At 41.2% G+C, this 21,837-nt stretch overlaps 1 protein-coding gene across 5 annotated transcripts in view; it reads left to right on the top strand.

Moving 5' to 3' along the window:
• Window positions 1-21,837, top strand: part of GTPBP1 (GTP binding protein 1) — a 100,411-nt gene that overhangs the window by 22,650 nt on the left and 55,924 nt on the right. For 4 of the 5 annotated variants that reach the window (XM_029590203.1, XM_029590200.1, XM_029590198.1 and 1 more), the window contains exon 2: window positions 12,396-12,507. The exons of the other annotated variant lie outside the window; for it this stretch is intronic. In XM_029590203.1, coding sequence (XP_029446063.1) covers window positions 12,396-12,507 — 112 coding nt within the window. The remainder of the gene's footprint in view (window positions 1-12,395; window positions 12,508-21,837) is intronic. 5 annotated transcript variants of the gene reach the window in all.

The raw sequence follows: 21,837 nt of genomic DNA, 5'->3' as shown, positions 1-21,837 counted from the left end.
CTTTTATTGTTAAGACTGACACAAGGGAAAGACAAGAGTACTCTCTCTGAACAGATATTATATAAATAGTAAACATCCCATACCAGAACAGCATCAACTTCCAGCACTCAAACAAAAACCACCTTACCTAAGAAAAGGCAACACTGAAAATATTACACCAGGCCTTAAAATTCCAATACTTCTATTAGGAAAACGGAACCAGCCAGGCTGCTATAGAGTCCTACACAGAAACTACATGCCAGCAGAATACCTCACCTCAACCACATGTGCAGACCCTCACCTAACAAAGAATAAAGAGACCATAAAGCATAAATAGAAATGTACAGAGAAAAACTGAACTGGAAACTGTAACAAGCCAGAGTCTCTGTATGCAGTGCAACAAAGGAAAAAGAGAAATCACCAGTCCTCATAAAATAAAGCAAGAAATATAAAATCAATAGCAGTAAAAACATACTAATAAAAAAAACAGCTGATGAATAGAATATCCAATAATTAAACTCTTTTATAAAAAATTTCTAGACACAATAAAATATTTCAAAACAGCAGACAAAAAGACCCAATGGCTACAAATACAAAAATCTGCTCTCCATACCTGGAAACATTTGATTTCCAGGTGCCCTGAGATTATGAATTAGGAGGAGGAGACTGAGTTGCTTGCAACTTTCTCCTCACACAGGCTCACAATCATACACATATACATATGCTCTCTCTTTCTTACTTAGTTTCTCAATCACAGTTACACACATGCTCTTTCTCTTATATACACACAGGCTCTTAATTGTACATACACATGCTCTCACTTACACATACAGATCTCAATCACACACATTCATATTATTTCAATCACACACAGGCTCTCTTTCACACAACAGGCTCTTAGTACATATGTGAGTGAGTGATTATCTCGCGCACACACATACACAATCTCACACACATGCTCACTTATTCACTCTCTCGTGGTCCCCACTGAAGAACAACTAGCAGCAGCAACAGCCTTCTCTTCCAGTCCTCGAAAGGAGTCCCATTGGTCATGGGGGCTGACGTTGCTCCTCTCTCTTTTTTTTTTTTTTTTTTTTGCTCTGGGCTGCCCTGCTCTTCTTTGGGCCGATGCTTCATGTACTTTACTTCATGGATGCACACCACTTCCTCTTCCGGGCCACGGGTGAGAAGAAGAGACCATGCTGGTGCCACTAACTCCAGCTGTCCTGCCACGTTCCGCCTCGGCTATCAGCATTGTAAGCCCAGGCGGAGGAAATGTTCCCATTTTGTTGGGGCAGGGGGAGCAGCATAAAATCTTTTTCAAAAAAACCAAAAGGAGATTAAAGTGTTTGGGGCACACAGTGAGAGGAGGCCCCTCGCTTATTTAAGAATGACTGATGATTAAAAATACAAGTACTTGATATGGGCAAAATTTCAACATTGCATAAGCCTATCAGAGTCTTGATATGATGGTCATTCTTTTATGAATTTACATTGATATGCAATTTCATGTATACACCTGCATCCTATCGAGTGAGATCTATATAGGGTTTTATATATAAATTGGTTACATAAGGAATGGCGATACATGGCTTACTTATCCCCCCCATCATGTCTCAATTTAGGATATATTCTATAAATGCGAAAAGGCTGAACACATATACAAAGCAACAATTATTACATAGGGGACTTCAATATCATTAGATAACTCCTCTGGAGGGAGCCAAATTTCTAAGACACAGAACAAAACTCAAAGCTCTCATAAATACTTGGAATCTTATTGATGTTTGGAGACATTTTCCAAAGACAAGCATTTTATTCCAGGCCTCAAATCTTACTCATGAATAGATTGTATACTGGTTGAGAAAGCAATCGTTAATCAAATGGTGGAAACAGATATCGGTCCTATAACTTGGTTCGATCATGCCCCTGTATGGAATGATGGTTGGTTTGTTGTTTTTTTTTAAGAGTAGATTTTTTTTTTTTTTTTTAGATTAAATGATACTTTCAGACATTGAATATTGTCTACAACTTCAGGATGAAAACTCTGAATCTTTGTCTAAACAATGTGGATGATATATCACCAATACTACTTTGGGATTGCTTGAAGGTAGTGATTTGGGGTAAATCTTTGAGGGTTTCCTATTAAAGAAAAAAGAGGGAAATTCAGAATTTGCCTTCTAATTAGGATATCTTTAGAGAGCCTTCACAAGAATAATTTGAATATAGAGATATGGACACAATTGTTAGGCTAAAGAACTTGCCGCCTTAGATTCTGATACTATTGCACACAGAAGAAACTAAACTCATTTTGAGGGTGATAATAAGGCTGGTAGATTTTTGATGAGAAAGTTGAAAGCTGTAGGTACTCAAAATCAAATTGTAAAAATTAAAGGGAACGTATGATACCATCATGACTTCAAGTACTGATGTCAGAAAACAATTTATGCAGTTGTATGGTGAACTGTATACTAAGGACTCTATGGCTTCTGAGATAGCCAGATACTTGGAAGGGGTAGCATTACCAGGTTTGTCCACTGACCATTCAGCTTTTTTACATCAAGAAATAAACTGTAGCACTGCCACAGTCAATTAAAGATCTCAAAGTTGGTAAAGCACTTGGGGTGGATGGGTTTACTGCTAAATTCTATAAAGTGCTTGCACCCACTATAATTCTACCCTTGACGAAAATGTTTAATTACCTCAAAGGTAATTACTGCTGAATTCTAACAGTGGGAATTTTGGTAATAGCTAAACCTGGTAGAGATCAAACTATGGGTTATATAGACCAAATTCTTTTTTTTTTTTTTTTAACTGGATCCAGAAATTGTCTGACAATCCATGGGTTTGTGTGAATGGAGGATATTCTGAGCTATTCCCAGTAGACAGGGGGACGTGTCAGGGTTGCCTGCTTTCCCCTCCACTTTTTGCTTTATTTTTGGACCCCTTTGCAATAAGGGTTACAGCAAATGATTTAGTACAAGGTGCTGATACTGGAGGTTATATGGTAAAAATGTGTATCTTAACTAGAATGAGTTATCTATTTCAAATTTTGCCAATTCAAATTCCAAATACTAGGTTAAAGCTCTGGCAGCAATGCATTTTTTTTAATCTTATCTGGAGGAGGTGGCCTCCCAGGGTTTCAAAACAGGTGATGTACCAACTGAAATTGAGAGGTGGACTTAATGTACCAAAGAGAATTTGGTATTATGTTGCATCTCAATTGTGGGCTTTTATTGACTGGCATAAAACAAAAACCAGCAAAACCTGGGTGATCCTGGAACCAGATATTGTGGGAGTAATGCCTTTATGGGCCTTAATATGGCAGCCTAAAAACTTGGAGACCATTATTGGAGATTGCCTCAGACTATCCTTCTTTAAAGTTATGGGCTCAATGGAATGTACACTTGGTGGGAAGGAGAGAATATTTTTAGTTTCTCAGCATTCAGACAAGTTAATCCATGACCAGTGGGTTATGCACCTCTGCCAGCAGATGGGAGACGGAGCAAAGCTGATGTCACAGTACATATATTCCCCCAGATTTGGACCTGAGAAATATCAAAGCTGTCTAATCAGGGAATATTGTGTATGGAACATCTTTGGGAGGGGAATGATTTACAGAGCTTTGAAGATTTAAAGGAAAAGTTGATACCTGAAGCTAGAAATTATTTCCTTTTATTCTCAAATTCATCACTATATAAAGATGGCAAAGATTGAGGATTTGGCTAATGGCAAAACTTTTTAGGTTATTGTAATATAGCTGACAATTTTAAAGAAGCTATCACAAAGATTAAATTTACTAAATAAGGAATTGTAGACTCCCCTTCCAATTAGTGTGCAATGGGAAAGATCTAGGTGAAAAGCTAACAGATTGAGAACTTTTAACATACCAGTAGAGTTTCTGTTTAGTCTTCCGTTCTAGAAAATGTTTACAAAGTACTATTCAGATGGTATTTAATGCCTAAGAAGTTACATGCTGCCTATTCACATGATAAATAGTGGAGGGGCTGTGGTATGCTTAGATAATTTTCATGTTTTATGGCCTTGTCCTATCATAACAGTTCTATATTCAAAAAACCTTAAGTATATCTTGGACTAGAATTGTAATTCCTTTATCTGAGTATGCTCTTCTAAATATTCCCAGTCTGCAGCTTAATTATAATCCTCCTTATTGTTACAACAGATATTTATACCTGCCACATATGAGATAGCATCACATTGGAAAGATACTAAAGATCCCTCCAGGATGCATGTCGTTCATAGCTTAGGTAGGATATATAGTCTTGAGTAGAATCGTGCTTTTTCAAGAATCATAACTATACCAAATTCAACACTGTATGGGCCCCATATGATCATTGGAGACAAGTACAATAAGTAAGAGGGGATTGATTGTGAAATCTAATGAACAGTTTAATTGTTTTGTTTAGGTGATGTATTTTATGAGATCTGTTTGATATGCTTTTGATTATTGAAATACTTCATATTATTCTCTCACCATTGTTATGTATTGCTATACTTTGCTTGTGTGGGAGGTGTAGGGGAGGTTTTTTTTAAGGGGGTAAAATGGTCTTGTGTTGAAACTCTCTTGTACTTTAAATATGTCAACTGTTGTATTCTTGTATTATCTGTTTTAACACAAAACGTAAATTTATAAAGAGCTAAGAAATTCTCAAAGCCCCACCAGTTTTTCAGATTTTTAAACAGATGGGGCAGAGATGCATATGGACCCATGACAACAGAGCAGCATTACAGAGGCTTTATAAACTGACCGAGGGTGCATAGTGCTGTGCACTGTCTATTTATTTAAAAGGGTTTATATACCACTTTTACAACTACATTGGTTCCGTTTTCCTAACAGGTGGTGTATTGGTGTCTTAAGGCCTGGTGTAATATTTTCAATGTTGCATTTCTTAGGTAAGGTGTTTACTGTTTGAGTACTAGAAATTGGTGCTGTTTTGGTGTGGGATGTTTACTATTTATGCAATTTCTGTTCAGACAGTATACGTAACCTTTCCTTGTGTCATTCTTAACAATAAAAATAATACTGGACCTTTATTTTTTATTTCTGCTGTGAATTGTAAGCGTGGTCTGTCAGGTGTGTCACGATGGGGAAAGAGGTTGAGAACCACTGGTCTAGGGTGCCAGATTTTGAAACTTCAAACCAAGGAGTAGCAAAAGCTGTCAATCTGCCTCTGTTCACTTCAAAGGGGTGCTGCTATGAGATTCTGGGGGTAGAGGGAATTCAACTATCCAGTCTCAAAGGTCTCCCCACATCTTGCTCTCAGTCCTGCCTCTGGGTGCCAAAATCATAAACCTGGTCTTGTCCAGAAGGAGCCCTCGTGCATTGCTTCTGGTCCAAGACTTTCATTGTAGTGACCAGTCTAAGGTGTATGTTGGAGGGGGGGAAATCCCCAAGTAGTTGTGTGTGAAGGTTCATAGCACCAGATTCCTGCCTGGGGGCTGACTGAGCTGGGAATTATGGAGCAAGAGAAAACTGCTGAGTCGGAAATTAATTGACTGGCTATCGCAGGGAAGGAGACCCCAGCAGCTCACCCACAGTACCAGCTTTGTGGCTGTGACTTTTATATGTTTAGGCCAATACAATAAAGTGCATGTGAAAACGGGCGCTCAGTGTTGTCCGCTTTCCTAACATGCACTCAGCCTCCTCTCTTGAGTGCGCGATATTGTATTTAAATGAGGGGTCGAGCTAAAAAGCAGGCACAAGGGACAATAGCACATGCCCCTAGCACCTTCTTAGCAGCAGAAGCCCAGGAGAGGTGGCTGTCAGCGGGTTTGGAAAATGGATGCTCATAAAATTGAGTGTCTGTCTTCCTAACCTGACCTGCTGGCACTTTTACATTTTTTTTAACCTCTTGGTTCCTCAGATTTAATATCGCCATGATATTTGGGCTGCTGAGAAGTTAAGCTAATTTCTGAGCATAAAATATGTGGATCAGGTGCACAATTTTTTTTTTTTTTCTGAATCCCGGGCGAATAACTAATAGCACTAATCACATGCATGTTGATGAAGCTATTAGTTTTGGATGCACTAAACCCCTTATTATATAAGGGGTAGTGGACGTGCTTCCAACCGTGGGTAAAAGTGTGCTCAGCTGAGCGCACTTTACTGTATTTATTTATTTATTAGGCTTTTATATACAGTTATATTAAACTAGCTGTCACATTTCAATGCATACACACATTGGAGTAAAAATCTAAGAATAATAAAAATGAGACGCAGTAATAAAAAAAAAAAAAGCATAATATTAAACTATGGTTTTAAGAACAGATAAGTCAAATTTAAAAATAAAATTAAGTAAATTAGTTAATAGTATTAATAGTATAAAATAAGCTAAACAAATCATGGTATTTGCCTATTGGTAGTGCAGGTGACAGACAAAAGCATTCAGATAATTGCTGCTGGTTTTGTTTCTCCAGTTATTGCCTATGAGTCATTTCCATGGCTCACCAGAGTTTAATTGTGCGTTGAGTAAAAAAGAACTTTCTCCGATTAGTTATAAATGTGCCCCATGCTAACTTCATGGAGTGTCCCCTAGTCTTTCTACTATCCGAAAGAGTAAATAACCGATTCACATCTACCCGTTCTAGACCTCTCATGATTTTAAACACCTCTATCATATCCCCCCTCAGTCGTCTCTTCTCCAAGCTGAAAAGTCCTAACTCCCATAGGGGAGTTGTTCCATTCCCCTTATCATTTTGGTAGCCCTTCTCTGTACCTTCTCCATCGCAATTATATCTTTTTTAAGATGCGGCGACCAGAATTGTACACAGTATTCAAGGTGCGGTCTCACCATGGAGCGATACAGAGGCATTATGACATTTTCCGTTTTATTCATCATTCCCTTTCTGATAATTCCCAACATTCTGTTTGCTTTTTTGACTGCCGCAGCACACTGAACCGATGATTTCAATGTGTTATCCACTATGACACCTAGATCTCTTTCTTGGGTTGTAGCTCCTAATATGGAACCCAACATCGTGTAATTATAGCATGGGTTATTTTTCCCTATATGCATCACCTTGCACTTATCCACATTAAATTTCATCTGCCATTTGGATGCCCAATTTTCCAGTCTCACAAGGTCTTCCTGCAATTTATCACAATCTGCTTGTGATTTAACTACTCTGAACAATTTTGTGTCATCTGCAAATTTGATTATCTCACTCGTCGTATTTCTTTCCAGATCATTTATAAATATATTGAACAGTAAGGTTCCCAGTACAGATCCCTGAGGCACTCCACTGCCCACTCCCTTCCACTGAGAAAATTGCCCATTTAATCCTACTCTGTTTCCTGTCTTTTAGCCAGTTTGCAATCCACGAAAGGACATCACCACCTATCCCATGACTTTTTACTTTTCCTAGAAGCCTCTCATGAGGAACTTTGTCCTGGAATCTGCAGGGGGGGGGGGGGGGGGGAAGTCCAGTAGCCAGATTTAAGCCACCAGCAGGATGGGGTGAGCTAATGGCTTCCTGCAGTCTTCGGCCACCAGAAGATTGGGTGTGCCATTGGCCCTGCATCCTTTTGCACCCTTCTGCTGCTGGCGGGATGGGTTGATCAAGCAGTTGTGCAATCTCCTACAATCTTCGACCACTGGCAAGGTTGGGATGTGCTGGTGGCTGCGCAGCTGCCTTCATTGCTTGGCCACTGGCAGGATGGGATGGGCCAGCGGTGGCTAGATACAAAGGTTGTGGAGATAGGTGCCCCTCTTCAAATTCTGCTTTATCAGGTAATGCCGGTGGCAGTTGCATCCACCAGGGGTGTGGGTTGTGTATACAGGATCCTTCCCGTCTTAAAGGATCTGGTCAGCGACAGAATGCCTGTTTCCGATTAACCTCTCAGAGATATGTACTGTTTGACATGGGTTTCGTCTTCATATCGCCTTCAGGGAAAGAATTCTGATCCAAACAGACAACCAAGTGGTAATCTACCTGAACATGCAAGGATCTTGTATCATTTGCCAGTAATATTTGGGAATGGCCTTTCAATCAGAGCTGGTCTCCAAGCAACTTACTTTCTGGGATGTCTAACTTGCTGGCGGATTGCCTTAGGGTTTTTTGCCCCATTGAGTGGGGTGGATAGGGTGTTTAAACTTTTGGGTTTGCCTGTCCAACAGCTTGTTTGTATCGAAAGACAACACAGAGGTTGAGTTTTGCTCTATTCTTCAAAGCAAGCTCAGATTTGCTCTGGATGCTTTTCTGCTCAGATGGGATTCAGATCTGCTGCATGCCTTTCCTCCCAGTTCCATTAACAGTGATGACAGTGCAGAAGATTCGCAGGCTAGGTGCCTCTTATCCCTTATTGCTCTAGTTTGTCCTGGGCAGATGTAGTTCTTTCAGTGTATAACAGAGGAAGTGTGTATGTGTGTATGAGAGTGAAAGAGGGAGTATATGTGTGAGAATGAACATGTGCATGTAGCTGACCCCACTGGGTTTAGATTGACTTCTGACTCAAAAGGCGGGTTGTCCGTCATTTGAGCTGCCCTCCCTTCACTTGATGAAGTGAATGTTTGGCATGCAGTAGTCTCATTATCTCTATCAAAGGAGGTTGATAATATTGTGATTTCAGCCAGAAAACTGTCTCAGGGCATATGTTCCATTTTTTATTTTTTTAAATGGAAGCGTTTTTCATTCTGGTTTCAGGCAGGGCCCCCCTAAACCTGTGCCTGTGCTCAGAAAGATCTGCTTTAGTATGTTGGTCAAAGTGCATCTCTGTACTGTTGTCACTTACCACCCTTAAGGGTATGGGAAGCAGATTGGTGTCAAAATTCATGAAAGGTTTGTAGCATACGAGGCCTCCGCTTGCAAAGCCGCAGATGCCATGAGATCAAAATGTCTTGGCACAACTGATACCTTCCTATGAACCATTGGAAGTCAGTCTCCTTAAAGTTGTCTTATCTGGAAAGTGGTATTTCTAGTTGTTTTGACTAGAATAGTCAGCAAGCTTCAAGCATTCATTACTCTCTGTACCTACGGTTCTTCCACAATAGGGTGGTGCTCCACGCTCACCTTAAGTTTCTGCCAAACATGGTTTCTGCATTCCATTTTAATGAAACTATTGTTTAGCTCACATTCTTTCCAAGGCTTTACTCACTGGACTGTAAAAGGTGTTATCCTATTGTCTGACGAAGGTGATGTCATCTGGATTCTTAGCTTTTCATTTTCTGTGCTCCTAATAGACTGGGAATAGCTATTGCCAAAAGCATGTTGTCCAACTGGCTTGCAGACTGTGTTGTGCACTGCTATGCTCTGGATTGCCTCCAGCTCTCTGTTAAGGCTCACCTAAAAGCTGTGTCCCATTTGAAAACATCTGTAAAGCTGCAACTTGGTCTTTGGTTCACACCTTCACATCTCATTGCTGTCTGAAGAATCTCTCTCAAGAAGTGACACTAGTTTTGGGCAAGCAAGTTTGTGCAGCCTGTTCACTTAGAGGTAGAGCTGTAAAAAGTACCCCGGATTTTACAAGATACGCACGTAGCCGCGTGTATCTTATAAAATCCAGGGTCGGCGAGCGCAAAATCGGCAGCCTGCGAGTGCCGAGCCGCACAGCCTGCCTCCGTTCCCTCCGAGGCCGCTCCAAAATCGGAGCGGCCTCTGAGGGAACTTTCCTTCCGCATTCCCCCCCCCCCCCCCCCCAACCTTTGGGCAAGTTACGCCTGCCGCCTCGCATCCCCCGGCACAGGCCGCAGTGCCGGAGGACTCGGGACCGCCCTCCCGACACGCCCCCCCGGATGCCCCCTCCCGCCCCTTTTACGAAGCCCCGGGACTTACGTGCGCGCCGGCGGCCTATGCAAAATAGGCCGCCGGCGCAGGGCTTTTAAAAATCTAACCCTTAGTAGTCCAGTTTTGGGGTGGGGTGGGTTGCTTTTTTCAGTAAGTGCTTGTAAAAGATTACATAGAGACCCCTATAATCCCTTAAGAGACTAGCTACAGTTACCTAGCCCATCCAGATTAAGGCGCACAGGAGGGAAGCCAGGGCAGCTCCTTGGGGAGAGACAGAAAAGTTAAGGTCCAGGAGTGAGTAGAGGCCCTGGATGAAAGGAAGAAAAAGCATGCCTTTTTTTTTTTTTTTTTTTAAATTTGTACTTTATTGCATTTTTTTGCATTTATACAAGAAATTTTAACAATGTGATATACACAAAACAGATTAGGAAAATAACATTCCAGCAATATATAAATTCTTAAGAAATCCACTTCTCATAATCATAATCTGATAAGTGTGTTTCGCAAAAAAATGCAATAAAGTACAAATTTAAATAAAAAAAAAAAGGCATGGGATAAACACAGAAGATATCCCTCTTCCTCCTTCTTTCTCTTCCCTCTCACCCTTGAGTCCCAGCCATCCTCTCAGGAGAGGAAAATGGAGGAAAAGAACACAAATCAAAGTGGGCTCTTGACGTTTTGTGAAACGCGCATTTGCTGCAAGATACTTCCTAGTAGGGAGCGTTACACGCTCTCCTGGGACTTCGCATGTGCAAGGACTGAAGAAACAGTTTTTAGTATGGCACATGGTAATACCCTTACACCAGTTTTTCCACAATCTCTGATCTGTAGTTCCAGTAAAGGGTAGGTCACAAACACAACTGGATAGCTTGTTAATGAATTACATTGTGTCTTGCTTTTCTGCTTTGTTTACTTTTAGAAGTAGAACTGGTGTCTATGAAATGATTAGTACTATGATGGTCTGGCAGATTGAAATCAGGGCACAGGTCTGCATGGAATGTCTAGAGCTGGTCTTATACCTAACCAGTTCCCTACTCTGCAGATTGGTCCCTTGGGTTCAGGGGTCCGGTAGGGCTTTCCTTTTAGCAAATGTCATAGCTGGTGCTGACGTCGGGCACAGGCAGGGTGCTGGGTTCAGATTGGGAATGGATCCAGGTACGGCTAGGAGCTGGGTCCAGGTATGGGCTGGGAGCTAGATACAGGTACAGGCTGGGCAAGGTAACCCTACTAGACTTGAAGGCCACTGAGCAAACCAGGAGAGCCAAGAAGGCTGCAAGGCAAGGAAGCCTGGAGGGCCACAGAGCAAGGCAGGAGGCCTGGGTATTCTGCAAGGCAAGATAAGGCTGGCCAGATCAAGGAGCAGAGATAATGCCATGAAGAAGCAAGGAGGGACTGGACAAGCTGAATTAAGTATGGCTGGAACTGCTGCATCAAGTGATCAATGAGGAGCTGGCCCAGGGAGCTGGGAGTGAGACTTGCTGAAGCCCTCTGCTGGTGGGGAGGCTATATAGTAGGTGAAACTGTCAGATGCCTTTCAGTTGGATTGTTACATAGTTCTCCATTTATTAAAAAATACAAAAACCCAACTAACCAGGTTTTACTTCAGCTACCATACTGGTCTGTTGTGAATTTTTGTTGCAGACCAAACCATAAGGTCTAAATGAAATTGTCTACTTGACTTAACAAATGGCAACTTATGTAAGTGGTACAACAGGTTAGGACAGGGATGGGGTCTTTGTAATTAATCTGTTTTTATATTGTGGACTTTTCTTAGAACCATAATATAAATTCATAAGCAATACATAAAACCACAAACTGTGTATATAACAGCAAAGCATACATTACAGTACAGCATAATCCAGGGATGCTTAAATCAGTGGTCGGGGGCCCCCCAGCCAGTTATGTTTTCAGGATATCTGTTTTGTTCTTGGTGACTGTTTGATTTATTGTTTTTATTAAATGTCTTTGATACTATTATGCTTTGCCTGATATTTTAATTTTTTGTAACTAGATGTTAGCTTTTATATTGATTGTGTGTTCCTTTGTAATCCACCTAGTATTTTAGATAGGTGGGATATAGATTAAATAAATGAATGACTATACATCAGATTATTTGCATGCACTACCTTTTTATTAAAATATGTATAACTCTCCTATATTACCTCAGTTATGCTAGGTGAGCTACAGCTAATGGATATTGCAGTAAAACAAATAAAAACATAGCAAAATACAAGACTAAGGGTTGAGCATTGTTTTTGTTTTAAAATAAACTCATTAATCACTACTTAATTAAAAGCTTCATCAAATAGAAATGCTTTAAGCTTTTTTCTAAACTCTTTTAACATCTTGAATATTCCGGGTCTCTAAATGGATGTCATTCCCTAATTCGGGCCCTATGACAGAGGGAGCCCGTTTCCTGGTCTCTTGAATATGGGCTACCTTAAAAGTTGGAACATCTAATACATGATTATTGATGGGGAACACAAGGCTCTCCTTGGAGTATACACAGAAAACAAATCCATTAAATAATTGGGAGCAATACTGTACAAACAATAAACAAGGGTAAGAACCTTAAACTTCAGTCGCTGCTCCACTGGCAACCAATGTAATTGAAATATGGTGCTGAGCTCTTCACTATCCTGTGTGCATCAGAGTCTGGCTTTCCTTTGCAGCTGGTGCTGGTGAGTCCAAGCGCAGAGCAGTATGACAGCCTTCTGCGTCAGCTGAGGGAGAGGATGGATGAGGGGCGTGGCGAAACCATCCACGTCGTCGGGCAGGGATCTGGTGAGTCTTCCCTTTGCTGCTTTTATTAGGCAGAAAAGATTGTGTATCTTGCTGTAACCTGGCAGTTTCTCTGTTTGAAAAGTGGATAAGAATCCTTCTTAATACGTGCAGTGACATCACAGTGCTAGCACAGACTCGACTCTGAGCTCAGTAAAAGTCTTAACTTTGCAAACGTGGGTGTTTTCCATGTGCGCGCATTGCCTCATGAGCCCCTCTCAGTCTTTCTTTGTCTAAGCTACCATTTGGATGGTGTTCCCTAGTCTTTCTGGACATTTTTTGGCCATACTATTTTTGGCCTTTTCTCCACAGGTTCACACTTTGTACACCCCTTATTTTCTTGCCACTGCCTTGGCAGCCCCTTCACAGAACTTAAAAAAAAAAAAAAAAATGGAGAAACTAAAGGCCCAAAAGCCTGCAGTCAGTGGGTTTAAGGCCAGTGAGTGTGGACATTGTATGTCCATCTGTAATATCCATTCTGTCTACATAGCTGCCTGGGGCTAGATCACGATGCCCCTAGCTGCCTTTTGTTGTGGTTGGATGTTCCAAGGATGCAGCAGTGCCACAACTGGAAAATGGAGGCCCTGCTTGAAGGTACCCCCTAGGTAAGACCCCCAAAGCCTCTGCATGAAAGTGGGCAGCTCAGCCGCTTTTCCTCTGGGAGCAAAGAATCTATGGGCTTAGTGGTGCCACAAGAATCAGAGGGGAGATTTGACTTTGTTCCTCCTGCAAGTTGGGGAAGCCTCCCCCCCCCCCACCCCCCCATGGCACTAGTTTACCACTAAGCATTAGGAGTTGAGTGAGGCGTGGAAATACATGGCACAGGATGAAGTGCACAGAAGAGCACCTAGACTGCGTAAGAGCCCCCTTTCAGCGCCATCTCCTCAACATCCAGGAAGTCAGTGCCATCTGTGTGGGGCTCTGCTGGAGCAGACCCTTCCTCAGTGCTGAGATGGGAGAACGCTTTCTTGGCGCTGGTGGCTTTTTTTTTTTTTTTGAATGGGAGATCCCTTCCATGGCATTGAGCCATCTGTTCTACACAAACCCAGCACCTTACATATTACTGCTAGAAAGATCTGATGATGCTTGTACCCTTATCAAAAATGCTGCCAGCTTTCCAGGGCCCTATGCCCCCTTGAGATATAGGTTGAGCATTGCGTTCTAAATCTAGCAGACTATGGTCACTTTAGGCACAACTTCTCTTTCCTTCTGACCAGCAAACAGAGCAACTACTTGATCCAATCTTGTGAAGGGATTCGTGACGTGTAAGTACTGTAGGCAAGCCCTGCACACATCCAGGAAATGGAGGTCCTTAGGATAAGCCTGTGAAGACTCCCATCTGAAAGTTGGTAGTGCGATAGTCTGAGTTACATGGAATAGCAATACCACTGTGGGTAAAAACAGTACTGTTCGAATAGAGAACCTTTTGCCAGAACCAAGCAGGCATGGTCCCTTACAATAAAGGTCCTGCAATTTAGATATCTTCCTCAGAACAGACAGCCACCAGGAATGCATTATAAAGTAAAATCTGGATCTATGTAGACCCTAATTAGTGTCAGAAGAAATGTTAAGGCCCTAAGCATAAAGGTAAAGTCCCATCAGCTATCATCTGAGGGTGAAGCTGATCTACTCTTTGAAAAGGAAACTTCCTAGTTTAGACCTCAGTCTGTAACTTGCTATAGCTACTGCCTGAACCTTGAGAGAATTTAGCACCAGATCCTTCTGAAGGTGATTCTATGGGAAGGCCTGGCTCAAGGACTGTAGTTTGGAAAGGAGATACGGACCTCTCCTTATGCCACATTTCAAATAATTTCTATATCTGATAAAAGCTAGCGAGGTGGGCGGCTTTAGTGCCTGTACAATAGTAGATCAAGGAAAGAAAATTAGCATATAAGTCTACATCTTTCCATCTCAGCCAGAAAGACTTTGACCAGAAAATCCTATAGGTTCAAGTGGAAGAGGTTCTCGTGGTTTTGTTTCCCTTCTCCTGCGGCTTGAGGGGCTTGTTCCAATACCTCTTCTTCCTCTTGTTCTCAGGCCACAGCACCTCTTCAATTAAGTTCAGTCTCTGCATTGTTATGGCATATCACCAGCAGGCATAAGGAACTCTGATCTCTCTACACCCTTTAGTATCCAAGTTCATGAAAAATCTGGGGCATTCTAAGTATTGTCAGAATCTCCAGTGCCTTTGGTCCTAAATGTTGTCCTAGCTCAACTCATGAAACCTCCCTTTGAGCTTCCCGAATTGGTTGACTTGGTTTCTCACTTGAAAAGTGTAGTTCTTGGTTGCTGGCACTCCAGCATGAAGAGTAAGCCAATTAGTCACTGGTTTCCTATTTGCCTTACCTACAGTTTTTGTTTTTTGTTTTTTTTTTCATTACAGGGTTGTTCTACAAACTTGCTACTTTTGGAAGGAATTTGGAATATCTGCATTCCACATTAACCAGGCTATTGTGCTGCCAACTTTTATTTTAGAAACTTCATGTACACAAAGGAGAATGGGCTCTTCATTCTTTGAAATGGTTCTGTAGGTAAAAAAAAGCAAAGCCAAAAGGGCATCATTCCAAAAAATGGAAAGTAGACCCAAATCAGCAAAATAGGAAAGAGCATAAGCAATGGTAGATTTATGTAAAAAAAAAAACAACCCCCAAAAATCTGTAACTAAACAGGCTGAGAATTTGAAAAAAAACTTGCCAGGGGGTTCAAGATGGTATCATCCTAGGAGGAAGATACTGGTTGAGTTCCAGTACCCTGCTTTAACGTCATATATTGTGTTAGTACTTTGTTACTATGGGCAAGTGTAAGCTTAAAGCACGGTCCTTCCTGGTTTCAACCCAATAGGTCCTGGGAGGACTTTGGAGTCCTGAGTCTCAACAGCAGCATTCTTGTGCTGATACGGTGCAATTGGAGAGGCAAGGAAATCAGGGTTTGACTTCTCTGGGTAATTCCAGTCGTCCCCCGTCCCCCCCCCCTGGGTCCGGAGACTTGTAACCAACCTATGATACCTCCGGGGTGCTTGAGTCTTGATGGTGGACCGAGCATTCCTCATGTTAGGCGGTAGAGTCCAGCATGATTGGGACTCCATCTTGACATCACTCCCTTTTGCCAACTGGGAAGACCTGGGTTCTCTGCAGCATGCGTACTCAGGTTAATTGACTGAGGAAGTACAGCTATAGGTGCTGAAATCAGCATGCAGTGGTTCTTTGAGAGTTCATTCCTGTTCTGGTTTCTCTTTCTCTGGGCTGAGGTTGGTTAAATCTTCCTTGGTGGCTATGCTAGTTACAATGGAGGATTTTGTGTGCTCTTTGTCAAGAATTTAGGAAGTGCTTTCTGGCTCTGTTTCCAGTTTGTGTATTATTTTCACAAGCAGTTCTGAAATTTCAGGAACAAGAAAAGAAGAGTCTTTGAGAACAGGCAGTTAAGTGCTATCGCTACTCAAATCTCTCTACTGTTCTGAATACTAAGAAAGCCTATGGAAAGTCAATATTTATTTAAGGGGTTGAGTAGAAAATTTGGAAAATCTATTAATATATGAAAACTTGAGGGTGATTAACTTTCCTCGACTTGGAATGGCTTCCTCTGTACGAGTCCTTTAAGAAATATCTTGTGGAAAATTTGAAACCTTCTCAGGAAATCCCTCCTTTGGCTAAAGTTTATTTTTTACCTACTGCAAAGAGGTCTACTGTGGATGTGGAGGATGTACCAGTGATAGAATTTTCAAGGTCAGTTGATATTACTACCTTGTTAGAGACTTCTCAGGAAGATCTTATGAGAACTGGAATGTTGCTAGTGAGTTTTGTATTGGATATGGAGATTTGATCATTAAATTGTATTTTCAAAATAGAAGTATCCCTTTTATATTTAGAAAAATACTCACTGAGAAACGATAGTTTCTTTTTTACGAGAGGAGGAAGAAATGTTACTAAAACCTCAGTGTTAGCATTGTGTGCCACTTCCCATTGTTTATCAGCAGTCTTAAATTTTGTTTTTTGCCCATTCTCTTCTACTATAGGCTGGCTTGGGCCTAGAGAGGTGGTTTTGTTTTTCCTCCATGGTTATGAATATTTGAGTTTGATAACTTTTTTTTTTTTCTTTTTTTGACACATTTTAGAAACACCCCCCCCCCCCCCCATTCGAGAGCTTGAGCTGAAAATGTACTTGTATGTTTTTTTTTTTTTTATTAATTTAATGGCTTTCTTGCAGTTGTCTTTGACAAAACAAATTTGTTTAATAAATATAAAATTGGGGGGAAAAAATCTTTCAAGTACATTTTGAAGCAAAAAGCCTGCAAGGGAGACAGGCCACTAGATGACAGTGGTTAGGGGGACAAGGAAATAGAGGCGAAGAAACTTAGTTTTTCTGCTGTCTTACATCACATCCATACGGAAACACTTTTTGATGGTGTTGACTGTGAGCAACTTGATGGAATCCCTGGAGGATATAATAACTCTGACTGGTAGAGTAAACAATAGCAAATCACTGGGACTTGATGGTATTCATCCCAGAGTTCTGAAGGAACTATTGCAGATCTGTTTCTGGTGACTTGTAACTATTATTTAAAACACACTGTACCAGAAGATTGGAAGGTGACGCCAATTTATAAAAGGGATCTGAGTGAGCCAAAACTATAGACTGGTGAACCTGACATCAGTGCTGGGTAAAATGGTAGAAGCTATTAAAAACAAAATTACTGACCATTTAAATAAACATGCTTCAATGGGAAGAGTCAACATGGTTTTTGCATAGGGAAATCCTTGCCTTACTAATTTACTAGGCTTTTTTTTTAATTTATTTTTTTAAAGAATTTAAATAGGAGGACATAGGTGAGCTGATGGTTATGTATTTGGGTTTTCAGTAGGCATTTGACAGTCTCTTATGAAAGGTCATGGAATCTGAGGCAGTCTCCTATTGTGGATTGGTAGCTCTATATAATAGGGAACAAAGTAGGACTAAATGGTCAGTTTTCCGAATAGAGAAAGGTCATCAGTAGAGTGCCCCTAGAGTCTATATTGGGACTTCTGCTATTTAATTTATTCATAAGTGATCTGGAGAAAGGACAGACAAGCGAGGTATTCAGACTTGCAGATGACACAAAATTGTTGTCATTACATGGCAGTGGATTGTCGAGAACTGCAGAAGGGCCTTGTGAGACTATCTCTCCTGTTGACCATACCAGAAACCTTGGAATTACAATTGACAAAGAATATCCTACAAAACCCATTTAACAAATAAAATCAAAGAAGGTTATCACAAATTGACACTCAGACACCTCAAACCCTTCCTCATTCAAAATGACTTTAGAACAGTTATGCAACTGCCTCCTTTTTACCACCATACGTCCACTACAAATATTCCAGAACGCAGCTGCCAGGATTCTTTCAGAAACCAAGAAACAAGAACACATTACACCTACTCTCATATCCTTGCACTGGTTCCCTATTAAATATAGAATAGAATACAAAGTTTTATCAATCCTCCACAAATTAATCACAGGACAACAAAACCATTGGCTAACCGAACACATTGAATTGCATGCCCCTAAAAGGAACCTTCGCTCAATGAATAAAGGCCTCCTCAAAATCCCTTATGCAAAAATCACGCATCTAATATCAACCCGAGAGAGAGAGCTATATCCATTGCCAGCCCATCTCTATGGAACTCCTTACCCCTAAATCTAAGAACTCAATTTGACACCAAAACTTTCAAAAAAGACTTAAAAACATGGCTTTTTACCAGAGCTTTCTCAGATGATCTCAACTACCAACATCAACAAACTCCCAACCAGACAACTACAAAGAACAGACACCACCCTATCAACTTAGGATGGACCAATAAAACCACAAATTCTACAACAGACATCAAAGAACTTTTTTCCCTTATAATCTAACCCTTCCATTGCCTCCCCAATGCTACCCAACTTTACCTTTAAATTGTATTTGCTAAATCTCTGTCGTCACTCTCCTAATGTAAACCGTTATGATGGTAAAACCGAATATACGGTATATAAAACATGTTAAAATTAAAAAATAAATCTAAATGTCAGATGCAATTTAATATAGACAAGTGCAAAGGTAGGGAAAAATCCCAGCTATGGTTACACTGTGCTGGGTTCCGTATTTGTTACCATCCAAGAAAAGGACCTGGGAGTCCTTGGGTATGATACTTTGAAATCTTTCGCTCAGCATGCGGCAGCAGTCATAGCAAATAGAATATTAGGAATTATTTGGAAAGGAATAGAGAAAACTGAGAATATCATATTGCCCTTGTATTAGATCCATGGTGCGACCATGCCATAAGTATTGTGTGCAATTCTGGTCATCCCATTCTCAGAAAAGGTACAGAGAAGGGTGACAAAAATGATAAAGGAAATGGAAAAGCTCCCTTAAGGAGAGAGGCTAAACAGATTAGGACTCTCTATCTTGGAAAAGAGACAATTGAGGGGTTATGATTGAGATTTATAAAATCATGAGTGGAGTGAAACATAAATAAAGAGCAGTTATTTATCCTTTCAAACACTATGAAGCTAGCAACTGGCAGATTTAAAAAAAATTGTAGGAAATTTTTCACACCTCGCACAATAAAGCTATGGGATCTTTAGCTGGAGGACATGGTCAAGGCAGCTAGCATAGTGGGGCTCAAAAGAGATTGAACAAGTTCCTGAAAGAAAAGTCCATAAACAGTTAATAACTGGTAGATTTGGGAAAGCCAGTACTTATTCCTGCATGGGCTTCGATGCACGACGCAATACCCCTATCTTCGACGCACAAGCCAAGGGATGAGGCCTCTGTGCACATGGTGCCATGTTGTACCACACAATCCGCATCGACAGATGCATCATCATAAACACGGAGCAGCTTTGATGCATTCATCGCGGGAAAAACGGGGTGGGGAGAGCTGATTTCACACCTGTCCTAAGTCTGCATGGACAAAAGCACAAATCTCCAAGCTGGTCTATAGACCCCTTCAAGATATATTACCTCAGCCCCCTTGGGTCTTGCCTCCCAGACCTGTTTCCATAAGTTCTTGATCATCTTCATCTCAGGACAGCCGTTCTGTATATTCAGGTTTATCTTCTCCCCCTCCTCTGTTTCATACTTCAGGAGTAACTCTCGCCCAGATGTCTGCTTCCTGACGGGAACGAGGATCCTGGGAAGTTCAGCCTTCCTCAGATTTTATCTGCGAAAGTAAGACCTCGCAGAAGCCATTCCTGTTCTCCCCACCCCCCCCCCCCCCCCCCCCGGAGGAACATCACTCAAAACCAATTGCTCTCAGCAGGCCATAGACCAGATCATCTCCATTATTAAAGACCTATCCTCAACTCTTCAACCACAGTCTTCTCCTCCCCATCATCCAAGTCCAGCAGGAGATGCAAATTCATCACACACTGTCCACTAGTGCAACCTCGATTGGCTCCGGAGGAACAACCTGAGATAGGGCAACACACTCTGTTAACCAGTCACCAAGACTTCCACCGAACCATTCCTTGAACAGCTTAACGGGGAATCCATCTGACCCACCGGAGGAGTCCCCGACCACTCCTCTCCTTCCAATGATCTCATTTACTTCAAATTTGTGGAGAAACTAGGCAGTGTACTGGGCATGGAAATCCAAAAAATTCCTGACCCTTATGAGGAAGTATTTGGAATACTGAAAATACTCGATGTACCAGCTGAACCATCAGCTCTGCTGTTGCATAAGCTGCTGGATGCTGTATTGTCTAGGATGTGGGAGTCCCCTCAATACTTACTGTTTCCAGAAAACTGGACTTAAAATTCAAATTGCTGACGTTTGCCATATACAAAGTTGTTCAGCTCCCTCAAACATCAGTACCGGTTAAGTCAACGATGAAATGAGCGAAGAAATCCAAACTCCATGCGTTAACGCCTCCTCTCAAAGAGCATAGGATTCTGGATGAATTTGCTAAGAAAACCTTCCAGAGTGCTATGTTATCTTTAAAAATACAAATAAACCAAAAAGACTCAGGATCCAAAACCTTCAAAACTGTATACACCCAATGTGCTGATAATTATATATTATAGGTAAGACTCAGCGAGCACTGAAGACTCGACTAATTGAACATCGGTCCTGTATCTCCACGGAGAGGCTGACAGCCCCATTGACAGCTCACTGTCTTCAACATCAACATACTTTTGATAATTTGAAAGTTTGCGCTCTTGAACAATTATCCCCCAGCTGGCGTGGTGGAGATTTCAATAACCGTTTATTACGTGCGGAGCAACGTTGGATCCACTGTCTTGATACAGTTGAGCCTAAAGGGTTGAATTCAGCAATGGAACTTCAAGTATTTTTGTGAAAAAATTCTTTTTCATTTTTTTGAATCTGTTTCTTCTCTGTCAGGATCACGCTACTATTTTGACAGCGCTGCTCATTGTTGACACGTCACCATGGTAACGTTTCGTCAGTGAGACGGGACGTCACACGTCACCACGCATACAAAAACGCAGGCTTTTTAAAGGGTTAGCGTCTCAGGGTTGTTCTGTCCCGTTTTGAAGATTGACTTATGGGAGACTGTATCGTCCGGGATGAATGTTAGCTCGGAGTGTTACAGCAACGCCAAGTATTTGATATAATTCTGTGCAGATTACATATTTGATACATGTTTCCTTGTTTTCAAATAGCATCTGTTCTATATTTATTGAAATCATTGCAATTGACTCCTGAAGAAGCGATTTTTATCGCGAAACACCGGCCGATGTCTGGCTTTATTCTTCAATCACATTTAAAGGAACAGATGTCACACATGCATTGATATTCCATAACAATTTATTTATTTATTTATTTAAGGTTTTTCTATACCGGCATTCATGAAAGCGTTCACATCATGCCGGTTTACATGAAACAGGGGTGTGAAGAATTGAATATAGACTTTCATTTAACTGACAACAAAGCCGCAAGTGACGAGTAGTCCGGACGGCAAGTTATCCTACTGCCGTTGTCTGGCTTGCTGATGCGGTTCCATCAAAAACTTTAAATATAATTATCAGCACATTGGGTGTATACAGTTTTGAAGGTTTTGGATCCTGAGTCTTTTTGGGTTTTTTTGTGTTTACGGTAACAAGACAGGTTGTGGTTCTTTCTATTTTTGTTTATCTTTAAAAATACAACAGCACCAATTTTATATGGTGCAGTATCTGTACAAAATCTTAACAGCTACTAAAACCATTCCTGCAAAACGAATTGGGAGAGAAAATTACTCCAACTTCTGACATGCAAGAGGATCTATGTCATTTGTTCAAGGCAGTGTATGAATCTTTTGAAACTTCTTCACAGACCTCGGCACCTGTGAAAGCTGCTCGTTGAATAGCCTGGCTC

The sequence above is a fragment of the Rhinatrema bivittatum genome, chromosome 2 (genome assembly GCF_901001135.1).
Source record: "Rhinatrema bivittatum chromosome 2, aRhiBiv1.1, whole genome shotgun sequence".
Lineage (NCBI taxonomy): Eukaryota > Metazoa > Chordata > Amphibia > Gymnophiona > Rhinatrematidae > Rhinatrema > Rhinatrema bivittatum.
This window is presented reverse-complemented; position numbering and strand designations above follow the sequence as displayed.